This window comes from Myotis brandtii, unplaced genomic scaffold, assembly GCF_000412655.1.
Source record: "Myotis brandtii unplaced genomic scaffold, ASM41265v1 scaffold668, whole genome shotgun sequence".
NCBI lineage: Eukaryota > Metazoa > Chordata > Mammalia > Chiroptera > Vespertilionidae > Myotis > Myotis brandtii.
The window spans coordinates 380,904-393,950 of NW_005370597.1; the positions used below are offsets into that span (position 1 = coordinate 380,904).

General features: G+C 42.8%; 1 protein-coding gene across 6 annotated transcripts in view; it reads right to left on the reverse strand.

The window, feature by feature from the left end:
• KLHL3 (kelch-like family member 3) overlaps positions 1-13,047 on the reverse strand; it is a 110,571-nt gene that overhangs the window by 45,431 nt on the left and 52,093 nt on the right. For 5 of the 6 annotated variants that reach the window (XM_005881002.2, XM_005881005.2, XM_014529120.1 and 2 more), the window contains one exon: positions 6,588-6,697. The exons of the other annotated variant lie outside the window; for it this stretch is intronic. In XM_005881002.2, the coding sequence (XP_005881064.1) occupies positions 6,588-6,697 (110 nt within the window). The remainder of the gene's footprint in view (positions 1-6,587; positions 6,698-13,047) is intronic. 6 annotated transcript variants of the gene reach the window in all.

Below are 13,047 nucleotides of genomic sequence, written 5' to 3' on the forward strand. Positions count from 1 at the left end.
TCCTCAGTTGCCAGCCCTTTCCGAGTGCACCTCTGTACCTCTGCACTTTACTTCCACACCTCCTCTGAGTCTCAGTGTGCTTTTCTCTTTCCTTCTAGTTGTAGAATTTCCACTCAGCCAGCCTTCCTGTGGTTCTGGGTGATGTCCGTTTTGTCTTTTAGTTGTATTTTTGAAGTGGTTGTGCGAGGCAGCAATTTCCGGTGTTTACCTCTGCCGCCATCTTGGTTCTCTGTTGTTGTTTCTTAAACTAAAGCTTAACAAGAATTATGTTAACTACACTCCCACCCCGTCACACACAACACAGGGACAGCTGGCAGCAAGGATGTGCTGCGGCTGGAGCTCGTCCTGTCTGTTTCTTTCCAGCCCAGCATTTAGTGGCATCACACTCGTCGTTTGGAACCAGTCTTGGTGGAAATATTTACAACATGGAAATTAGCAAATGAATCCGCAAACAAATCAGTGCTTTTAGAATTTTTCTGCAGAGGCAGTTGCTAAATATTTACCAGCCCACCATTGGCTAGATTTCCTGATCTGAAGGCTCCCAGATTCTAGAAAACCTAGCTAGTTGCACTTTTGGCTCTGACAGCATCAGCATCTTGAGGTTTTATAGGGCACTGAAGAGCTCTTTCTTATAGTTGCTTCATTTCAGGCTCACGAGGACCCAGTGAAGCAGCCAGAGGCACTCACAAAGGGGCAAAGTGAGGTGGAGAGTGAGAAAGTGGTCTGCCCAGTGTTACCCAGCAAATGGGTGACAGGGCAGCAATTAGAACCACTGGCTTTCAGTCCACACTTTCACAGCACCCTGTACGCTTCCTCCATAGTGCAATTCCCAGTTTGTAGCTATTATTTATTTGTGTACATAGTTGATAAAATCTGTCTCCCTCATGAGATTATGAGTTCCACAAAGACAGGGACCTCGTGTTTATCTGTGTACCAATGTCTCTCCTGTGACTAACACACTATCTGCCACATAGAAAGCACTCAATAAATATTTACTGAGAGAATGAGTAAGTTAATCAAAGCAGGAATGTGCACGGTTCTCTTCCTATAATAGCGCGCTGCCAAATATCTGACTTCACAGAAACAACAAAAATGATGACAAAACAAAAACAGCAGCATTGCCTTGCCTGGAGATTGCTCTTCAGGTTTCCACTGCTGCCTATAGCCAGCACATGACCCTGAAGCGCATGGTTTGACAGAAATGCCCACAAGCTGAGAGATTACTTCAGGGCCACTAATCTGATAATGGCTGGAGCATGACACAGGGATGGAGAATGCCTTCCAGTCAATCTGACAGAGTGAGCTGATTTGGAAGGAATCTTCCCCAAAGCTCCAAACACATGAAACTGGACTTCTTACAAAAAAATGAAGATTTGAGCCACACTCAAAAGCAAAAGAGAAATGCCCAAGTGCTTTAAATAAAAAGGAATTCAAGTCTGGGAGCTGAGTGGAAGCTGAGACCAAAATGGCTCACAGGCCCGTACAATGCAGATATGGCTTTGATGTCTGGAACTGGTGTGCCGTCAGATTGCGAGTTGCCCCAGCTGTAACACTGGAACTGGATTTCCATCCATCTGCTATGGGAAGGGCCATCTCCTGTGGCCTTGAGGTAAGAAATTTCATCTTCAAGAGATCAGAATCCCAGGCTCAAGCCACATACAGATGTGGGATTTGAACTAACATTATCTGGTGGAAAAGGGGTTACTCAAGATGAAAAATAGTACCAAAAATACCCCCTATTTCTAAACCAGTAAACATGCCCTATAGGGGCACTTCCACAGCCCAGAGCAACCCAGACTCCCATGGTTATAACTGAAGGTGGCCTCGCAATAAAAAATTATGAATCAGTTAATGAAACAAACTGTCAAAAGGAAAATCAACAGATGCAGTACATTGTGGAGTGTTTGGACAACCAAAGAAAGGCAACCTCAAGACTGTTCTTCATAACGTGCTCCTGGGATACTAGGGACAGGAGACATTCTGCAGTAAAGAGGTCCTTGGACCAAAAGAGCCTGGGGAACACTTTATATACATACATACACACTCCCAAATCCTCTCTAGAGATTACAAAGTTCGTTAACATATAAAAGTTCTGACAAGTCCTGCAGTTTCTTAACCTGGTTCCTTTGTTTAGCCACTGTCTGACGTATCTAACTGAGAACTTTTTTTAACCTCAACACCTGTAAACATCTCACAGCAGTGTAGTTTTGCAGCACACAGTTCAGTAAACATTGACCTAGAGAATAAAGTCCTCACTCCTAACCCTCTCCACAGACCCCTACTTCATTCTCAGCTTCATCTTCCAACAGCCTCCCTCTAAGACCCTTGATTCTCATCACACAGGTTACTTTACCCAAAAGTACAATGTTCTTCCAAACTTCCTACAATCCTTCAACCTGAATAGCTTTCCAAAATCCTACTCTCATTCTCCAAGGTTTAGCTCAAAACAAACAAAGTTTAGGACTTTTTTATAAGTCCTTCCCCACACAATCATCTGGAATAACATACTCCAGGTGCTTTCCTAGAACCCTGATTACAGGCAAGTACTTCTCTTAGCCACATATTATGGATATATGTCTTGGGTCTGTCTGACCACCAAACTCTTAAATAGTAATGACTAAGTGTCACTCACCTCTGCCTCCCCATCGGGGTGGGTGTGCATTAATAAAGAGCTGGGACCTGGGAAGCAGACACAATCAGCTTTAATCCATGAAGTTATCTATTATTAACATGCCTTAGTTTCCTCCTCTGCCTTGTGAGTTCTTGTAAGAATTAGAAATGATGTGTGAAACAGTATGCTGGGCAAAAGAAGTCAGCACAAAAACATATACTAATAATATACACCAGTGTTCCATTTGTATAAAGTTAAAAACTGCAAAACTAACCTATGAGAAGTCAAAATAGTAGTTATGCTTCTTGGGGTGGGCAGTGACTGAAAGTTCTGAGGTTCTGTTTCTTGATCTGGGTGCTAGTTATGTAGTTTTGTAAAAGTTGAGCTGTGCACTTTTTATGTGTTCATGTATATGTACTTACTTCAATACAAACACCACATTTTTTTAATGATGTGTGAAATGTACCTGGAGAACAGTTTGCAGTCAAGGTAGCTTTTCAATCATAATGTTGTGGTATTCTACTCTTCAGTGCTTATTGAATTTCTCTCCCGAAAGGAGAAAAGGAAAGAGTATTGCTGAGCCAGGCCGGTGTCGCTCAGTGGTTGAGCATTGACCCATGAACCAGGAGGCCACTGTTTGATTCCCAGTCAGGGCAAACACATATTTTTGTGTGTGTATACTATGAACCCAATACCACTCTAGCAGTGACCTTAAGACAGACAAAATCCATGACTATATTTGGTGCATACATTCTGGTGGGAGATAAAAAGCTTGCCCAAGGTCACTCAGCTTGTCAAAGCAGTGGAGCCAGGACTCCAACCCAGCCACTCTGACTGTAGAACCTATACTTCCAAAATCCCAAACTGCCTGGGCCCAGCGATTATCATCAATAACACTAAAATACCACATTTCCTCTATTTTAAGATATACAGTTTCTTCACATTTTAATATCTGAAATCTGGCTGTATTTTATAATATATGTTGAAAGAAATCTGTCTGCTGTAGACAAAGAGGAAAGTCATGGTACAGCTAATATTGCTGTTCAAGTGTGGATTTCGCTGAATACTGGTTATTTGATTAATGACTCAGCTGGGTTTTGCACAAACGTTAACATTAAATGCAGCTGAATTTTAGCTTAAATTAAGATCCCTGATATTACTTCAAATGCACTCCAATAGGTTCCCTATAATGCAATATTGAAAGAAAAAGCTACTGTGCATGCCAGAGATTGCCTATTGTATGTAATATAATGAAAGGGAGTAGAAATCATCAAATCTCCTGGAACAGATGACAGAATTTTCAAAGCCTAAAAGGCTAGCATCCAAATGATGAACATCTAATTGTTAAAGGCTTCCAGTCATTTAACTTCCAGCAACATGTGCTCAATTCAGGAGAAATAAAACTATGGGTTTACCAAAGAGAAAATGCAAGCCAAATCCCATTATACTTTCATAAGCCTCAAAATTATACTGCCAGCCTTAAAGGTATCAATGGAATAAAGATCAGAGTAACCTACTTTCTGAAAAGCAGCACATAACTCTCGAGTTACACAAAACTTCAGAGAACCCAGTAATGATACACAACATCATTAATATGAACAATTCCTACTCTCCAAACTCGGATTCTACAGAATGAGAAACTCATATGTAAGCATATGAATCAGTAAGAGCTACTACTGACAATTTTTAAGTGTGTAGATTGGATGTCATTCTTCTTTGTTTCTGGAAATATGCAATTAACTTCATGGCTTATTTTACCATTCTCAATGGTGCCTCAAAATTATGGTAATCACAATGACAAATGCCACTTTTTGAGCACCTGCCAAACACTGTATTTGCTATTTTATACCCATTATATCTAATCCTCATGACAACTTTATAAGGGAGGTACTCTTATAGTCCCATTTTACATGTAAGGAGACTAAGGTTCAAAGAGACCAGTGACTTCTCAAGGTCAAAACCAGTGAGCATCAAGCTGAGCATGGAACCAGTTGCCTTTCCCTGCTAGCAATCCTGCTCCACCCCTGCCCTGGCACAGCAAGCAGATAAGTCCTCACCTGAAAAAAATTTACTATGATCCCAGGGCAGGAGGAGCCAGCATGAATTCAAAGTAGCAGGGTCACCCCTCTCAGCCCAAACAACCCCCAAGTTGATCCAAATCCTGCTGTTTTATGACTGCTTCCATTTTTTTCAAACTACGCTTGAGAACATGCTCAAGCAGGCCACAAACTGACCAACTGACCCAACATTCATATAGCCAATCAATTAAGTAGTTCATTCCTTTGAATTATGACAATTTGGTAGCACAATCCAGAAAAGACATTAAACAGGCAAGAAGAGAGGGAGTCAACTCTGTAGCTGAGGACTGGGCAAGAAGGAGCCTTTGGCCTAGCAGGAGGCATTCTTTTTCTCCAAAGGTGCTATTTCACACCAGTTAATGGAAGCAGAGGGCTCCTTGAACCTAAGGAAGAGTCTAGATTGCTGTGCCAGCCACCTTCTCTGAAGTCCTGAACTCCTTTTCTTCTTCATCAAACTTCTGCAAGATGACAGGCAGGAGCTTGTGGACTTCACCCCATTCTCTGGACATATGCTTTTGGACTCAGTCTAATCTCCAATGTAAAATCCTTTTCGGGGGCTTTTCCTGAAATATTCCCTCGGGAAAGGACCTCAGGTTTGGACACTAAGAGTGGACTAGGACAATTCGAGAAACATGTATTGCATATCTCTGAGGATACAGAGATGAATAAAATGTGACCCCTACCATCAAAAAACTCACAGTTGAGGGAAGGAGGAAAGACCAGATCAGAACTAAGTACAATGAAAAGCAGAACAAGGTGAATGTTATCTTGGAACATAGAATAGAAAGGACTTAATTCCAGATACAAGATCAGTAATCAACTCAGCTAACACTGATGGGGCACCTACTAGGTACCAGATATGATACCTGGCATTTTACAAACCTTATCCCATTTCCACACCCACCCTATGGAATACATTCTATTAGTATCTTCACTTTATAAATGAGGAAACAGATATAGAAACAACATATTTTACCCATAGGTAACACAAGTAATTTGTAAATACTAGATATGAGATTTGAACCCAGCTGGCCAACACCAATGCTTATGTTCCTTTCAGTGCAAAAGATTACATCTCCTGGAATAAAGAAATTCTTCCTGGTAATAGCAGAATCTGAACTGGTTTGAAATTTAACCAGGTGAAGATGGATGGGGAGAATACTTTAATCAGAGGGTCAGTGAGGGGCAAGGCCTGGAAGTAGGAAAGATGAGCAGTCACAGGTGAGCTAGAGCAGTGGGCAGAAGTCAAGCTTCCAGCACAAAGGAAGTGTGTGGTCAATGAATTAGGGGATGGGGTGTCAAGATCCCTGGGTTCTAGTCCTTGCATGGCCACTGACTAACTGTGTGACCTTCAGCAGTTCCTATCCCTTATCTGGGCTTCAGTTTCATCATCAGAGAGAATTCCAAACCCATATTGGAATAAATATTCCCAAAAGGTCTGCTCTGGCATAAATGCTCAATGATACTCCCAAGAGGCCATGTGGAACAGTGATTAAGACCAGGTGACAGGTACATGCTAGCTCTGCAGTGACCTTGGATAAGCTAATTAATTCCAGAGTCTCACTCTTTCTCATCTGTAATGTGGGGACAACAGCAAAGCCTGCTTCACAGGGCTGTGATGAAGGATGAGTGGAAAGAAGAACATAAAGCACTTAGCAAAGTGCTTGGCAAACTGTAAATGTTCGGCTAATGAAGGCAGCTTTGTCACCACCATCACCACCACCACTATTTCTTCTTCAAAGAGTACAGAAAGTGACATTAGTGGTCAATGATCAGAAGGTCTTTTTTAAAAAAGAGACAAAAAATAAACTCTCAGAAAAGGTCTCACTAAACCATAAGTCCCTCCCATGACTACCTCACACATGAGACTCCTATTTCACCCAGGGGCCACATCATACCTTCTCTTCTGAAGAAACAGTCAGCTTGTCACTGGATATCAAGCTGCACACCTGGTCCAGACTTAGGCTAAGAAATTCTTCCCCCAGCATCACCTCTGGAAAGTGCTGCTCTGTTCCAAAAAAAAAAAAAGAAAGAAGAAAAAGAAGAGAAGAAGAAGAAAGATAGCAGAAGTTCAAAAAACAAAGTTATAAAACGCTCCTGCCCTTCCATGAACCAAGGCCATGACAATATGTAGGATTCAGAGTGGAGTCCTGGGGGCTCTAAGGGGAGGGTGGAAGCAGAGGGTGAGACAGAGAGGCAGAGAGAAACACAGCACATCCTGGCTGTAGGGAAACTAGCCTTTTAACTCAGCAGCAAAAGCGTCCCCCTGTGTGATCCTCTGTCCAGAACACCGACAGAGATGAAAATGGGGCAGAGAGATATGAGGCTATATTTTTTCCATGCTCCATGAGATTAATCCTGGTGTTGCGAAAAGCCTCACTGGGACCTGCCTACTTAACTGAGCTCATTTCCCCTCAAGGCTCATGCTGGCAGAGTTGCAGACAGTGCCCCCTGCAGCTCAGCCAAACAAAAGTGGGTCAGAACTGCTGTGTGGCTGGAAGTCTCGGGGGTTCTGGTACAAAGTCAACATTAGAAGGCTAGCTGGAGAAGTCATCCTTTGCTGCCCAAAGTCAAGTCTATTATAGTGAGCCTCTGGTTCACAGGGAGGCCCAACTAAGAATCCATTCCAGGGTGGTGGCAACACAGTTGGTCCCACTGCCATTGGGAACAATCCAAAATCCAGGACAGCCAGTCGGTGGAGGCCATTAAAATGGAGGGAAATTTGGGGACAGCTAGAACAAGTCAGGCCTAAGGTCCACACAAAGGAAATGCCAAATGCAACTCCTACCCTGACACTTGCTGGGCCACCATCCTGCTATTACAAAGACGGTGAAATGTCAGTGAAAGAGCATGTATTTCAGAAAGAAGGAAGCTAGACTCAAATCCTGGCCTTGCCATTTACAAACTATTTTCTTGAGCCAATGGCATCACCTCCCTGGGCCTCACTATCCTCATCTGTGAAATGGGGATAAGACCACTTGTCTTGCCTCCCTCCCATGCTCTGGTGGGAAAGGAACTATGAAAGTGGTTTTGCAATCTATGACAAGGTGAACCAGCCTAAGGGTTGACAGTTTCTGGTGCAGCAGGTCCTGGAGGTGGCAGGATCCTTTGTCATTTGGCTCAGTCTTTGCTCCTTTTTCAGTTCTCTCACCACCCTGCACCATCACCTTAAGGAGCATCTGTGCCCCTTGACCTCCAGGCTTCCCTATTTCCTTCTTTGGTAGTCTCTTTCTGGCCTGATAGCCTCTGGAGGGCTACACCTCCCAGTTCCCACTCAGGGCTACCCACACTTGGTCTGGCCAGCCCCTCAAGTCAGATTCAGAGACCCTCCACCCTTGAGAGATGCTGAAATATCAAGACTGCTGTAGCTGCATAATGAAAAGGAACATCAGACCATGTTAAGGCCCTTTCTCACATTCATTGGCCTCTTAAAAACCAAATATTTAAATCATTTCTTGCAAAAATCTTCTAAATTTTATGTTGGAAATAATTCAGACCCAAAGAACTCCCATATAGCCTTTCTTCAGATTCCCTAAATCTTAATATTTTACTCTCAAAGATCAGGTTATAAACAACCTTTTCCATCTTTCACTGGACAAAAGAGTTCCCCACTTGCTCCCCACCAGCCTAATGATATCACTGAGCCCACAGTTAAAGCTTGTCCATCCTGAGGTTTAAAAGTCAGATCCTTTATGAAGGGAAGCAACTGTCATAAAGGAAGAAGCTGGTCTTGCTTCTCTATATGTCAACAGGAAAAGGCCTTTAGTGTAAAGCTTAGATTTTAGGTGAGACATGCAAAAGACCTCCCTAACTATGGGAATTTTTAAGACTACAGAGTATTACTTTTAAAGTGCCCATTCCTAAAGATTTTAAAATAAAAGCAAATGAACAATCTTCTTTGGGTGATAGGAATCCATTCTTGTCCTGGAGGCTTGGAAAGGTACAAGATTCTCCCCACATGCCTTTCTGGTCAAGAAGTCTTTAACTAGAGTCCTTCATTTGTCAGCAACACCCAAGAAATAGCAAAGAGAAAAGGCCCTCAGCACACCACAGCAAAGTGTAGGGCATCAAGGCTCAGCTCAGCAGGAGTGTCAGGTGAACCAGCACCAACACCTCTGTGGCCCAGAGCCGCACCAAATCTCTCCACCATTTTCTTTGGTTGACCCAAAACCTAACATTTGGAAGAGAGAAGAGGGAAGAGAACAGGAGGTGAGAGAGTAAAATTCTGGGTTGTGAAAAATTCTTCCTTACAACTCATAAAGCTGAAAGTAGATGGGCTGGATTTTGAAAAGGAAAAAAATGGAAGTGCAGTAATGCATAGTCCAGGTGGCATAGTGAACAAACCAAAAATTCTCAAAGATAAATCAAGGCAAAAAGCAGTCAGCCCCCCACACCTTCCCATCTCTTGCCCTCAGACACTGCAGAATTTGAATCCAGGTCCCTCTTTCTGACTCAGGCTGCTGCTTTGCCAATCTGGACCCTTCCACTGAAAACCCTACAGAAAGCCTCCCAGGAAGCAGTTTTCAGTGGGTAGGGGCAACAGGGCAGTTAATGAGCAGCAGCTGCTGACTCCCAGAACCCAAGAGATTTGCAGGCCATGAGCAGGAAGAGAGGGAGCAAGGAGGGAATCTTCCCCACCCCCACCCCTCAGTCTGAGGAGACAGGGCTAAGGCCCCAGAGTTGGGGAACTAGAGTCCTCTTTCTGTTAGCAACACTCAAGAAACAACAAAATAGAAAAAAAACCAACAACAACAACAACAAAAAACAGGACAAGGATGCCCCGCCAACTTCCTCTCCTGGGAAACAGGAACTCCCCAGAAGACTTGGCACTCAAGTCAGCCTTCTTCCCAGCTGCTTCCCAGAAAGAACCCCCTCTGCTCCCAGAATATACACCTCCCTGAGAATCAGCTTCTACCTTTCACACTGGTTGGTTGGTTGGTTTGTTGGTTTGGGGATTTTTGTTTGTTTTGCTTTGTTGTTAATGTATTAAAGGAGGATGTAGTGAAGAGCTTTGGCTAAGAGTCAGAAGACCTGGGCTCAAGTCCTAGCTCCACCTCTTACAGTCACGTCTTTCCAGGCTTTGGCTTCATCGTCGATAACAGGGGACCATAACACCTGACCTAGGTCTCATGGTTGTTCTGAAGTCCAAAGGTATTAGTCCATTTTAAAATCTTTAAGAAACTCTTAGAAATTAAGGATGAGTATGATCAGCCCTGTCCCTGCTTCACACAGTCAGTCCTTGGGCAGCACTGCTAACAGAGAAGCAGTTCCTTTGGGTCCTGTGGACAAGTCTGTGGACTTCAAAGGCCTTAGAAACTCACTTTAATTCCACTGAGTTCAGAAAACTCTCTAGGGATATAAGTTATGTAATTTCTTAAGGCTGCAGTTTTCTCATCTATTAAGTGAAGCTACAATAGTACCTATCTCATAAAGGTGTGTGGTCATTAAGTAAGCAAATACAGGAAAGTCACATTTACTGAGACCACTGCAAGTGCTCCTTAACTGTTAGTGTATGATGTGCCAAATGCAGTGTTTCTTCAAAAATGAAGAAATCAGAGCTGATGCCTACATGAACCTTATAAGAGGGGTAAGACAAGGTACTAATAATTCTACCTCAAGTCCACAGGGCCAGGACTGAAAGAGGCACTCCAAATACAAATAACAGCATGGAAGCAGGAAAATTCAGGGCACGTCTAGAGAATAGCAATAGCACAGTCCAGCTATAGCCTAGGCCAGGGGTGGGCAACCCCTGGCATGCGTGCCAAACATGGCACACCAGTAACTTTTGCTGGCACGCGAAACCCTCTCTTATAATCTTCCATTTACAATTTTTTTTCTTAATATCGACTTTTTTATTTTTCAGATAAATTCAGTGTAGGTGCATCTTAGATAAATAAATAATTTTACATAATAAGTTACCTTAAAGACCATAGACATGGATTGACGAGAGAGGGGAAGAGCAATTTCTATGCCTCTGCTTTAACTCTCCCTGCCTTCCTAGATCCGACCAGTGTTTTGGTTTCATCCACATACGCTTGTGAATCTTTGTTCTCAGTGATGAATTTTGTTAAGTCTCGTAATAGGAGTAGCCTGACGGATGAAAGTAGTAGCTCGTGCATATCTCTGAAGGTCACGAAATATAAACCTGATATAAAATCTCTGTCATCAGTGATGCAGCAGCAAAAGTCCCACTGATAATAGCAAACGGAGTCATAAAGTTTTCTGTACTATCAGTGTACATGTATACATTAAAATAAATGTATTTTTCATCATCATATACTGTTTTTGTCGCTCGAATGAATTTTATTATTTCTTCAAGGTTCTTCACATATGTACACCTTAAGAGATATCAAGTAGGTGTAACATGTTCTCAAAAAATTAGGGTTAGCACGCAGAGGAATTTTGAGTCAGAGATTTTGCTGGTTTTGGCACGCACTCACAAAAAGGTTGCCCACCCCTGGCCTAGGCAATGTCTTTATTCATTTAACAAATGTTTACTGAACATCCACTAAGTATGGGGAGCTATGCCAGGCTCCAGGAGATGCAATAGAGAGGCAGATGTGGCTAGATCTTGGCGGATAGGTGGGGTGTGTAGGGGGCATAGTATCTTCTAACCATGGGCCAGCCCCTTGAAGGGGAACTCTCCAGTAATAACTCTAACTTTTCTGGTCTTTTTGCTTCTTTTTCCTTAAAGAGCAATGGAAACAGAGGGGGAAAAAACAAGGGTTCTGGTTAAGAGTCCTAATTAACCAGGCTTTACTATAAATAACAAATACTGTTTAAGTTTCAAGTTTTGATTAATGAAACACAATGTGTCTGTTCCTGTCCATTTGGATGAGAAATTACAGAGAAGCGGAGAGGCACCAGATAACTTCAAGCAATACACATCTTCCTAATGTTGAAAGGATGACAAAACTTGGATGGTGCGTTCCCATGAAAGGACTTGCTCTAGGAGCTGAGTTGGGTCTTTTCAGGAAAGCAGGCCTGGAAAAAGTTGAGAGCTTTACCTAATACGGCGTAGCTAACGTTGTGCTATGCATTTCACATGTGCTATATCACTTCTCCCAAAAGCCCTGGTGAAGTGAAATCACTACCCCCATTTTACAGATGGAGAAATGGAAGCTCAAAAAGTTATTTAGTCATGTGCTTAGAATCACACAGTATAAATGGTCGATCCAGGTTTTGAAACCAAGGCTGTCTGATTACAATAACAAACATTTAATGACTATCTGAGGCCCCAAGATAATATGAGCTTGTCCTAAGCAGGCCATTGGGGTAAAATTCAATATACATATCCAAGTACCCTAAGAATCCCTCTTAGGGGTATGTCAGAGAGACAAAAAGAATAAATCTAATAACCTATCTTTTTTTAAAAAAAACAACTTAGAATAGTGGTGTTCTAAACGTTTAGCATTTGTCCTACATTCAAATCTCCAACATACCCCTGAATTGAGATCTTTCCCTAATCTCTCTGTCTACCAGGCTAGGTGAAGTGATACTGTTCTATGTTCTCAAAGCCCCTGAAACAGGAAATAAAAATTATCATAGCCCTAATCCACCTGTTTTATCTTCTGAGGTCTTTTTCTCACACTGGGACGGTAGCCCCAGGAGGGCAGGGTCTGCCTTGTTTGAACCTCAATCCTCAGTGTCCAGCACATCTACAAATACTGAGCTCTCAGATTTTTACTGTGCTTCCTTTCATTCTTCAGGACTGCCTAGGTCTCAGGCAACCTCCTAAATTAATCCCAAGTTTCTCCTGATGGGAGGAAATAAGCCTAAGCTTTTGATCAGGTTCATCTAAACTACAAGTCTTAAACAAATGGAACTGAAAACCCATCTAGGACTTCCTTGACCTTCAGAAATGAAACAAACCTCATTATCCCTGTGGCCCCAGGGAACAGGTCCGAGGGCTCTGAATTAAACCACTGGTTATATGTCTAAGGAAAGATTGACTGACACAGGTGAACACACAAACAGAATCAAAACATTTTAGCAAGGTAAAAAATAAAACAGAAATGCTTTAAATCTCTCTCTCCTGCCCCCTATTGCCCTATTTGTGGAGAACAGAGGTAAGCTTTCCTAAGTCAGTATTTGGCTCTCAGGACCCACAGTTTCCCTGTCCCAGGGAGAAGGCTCAGCTCCCACAGGGAAGTAACAGAGACCTACCTTGACGTCTTCCCACATGGGTCATGACCACCGACCCTCAGACTCTAAATGTTACTACCTCCACCTTCCCTGGGGATGATGGGATATGAGCTCTTTACCATACTGACTTAATTCCAGAAAGATATATATATGGTCCCTCCTCCTTTCTCTATAACTGTGTGTGTGTTTGGGGGGGGGGGGGGGGGGGGGGGG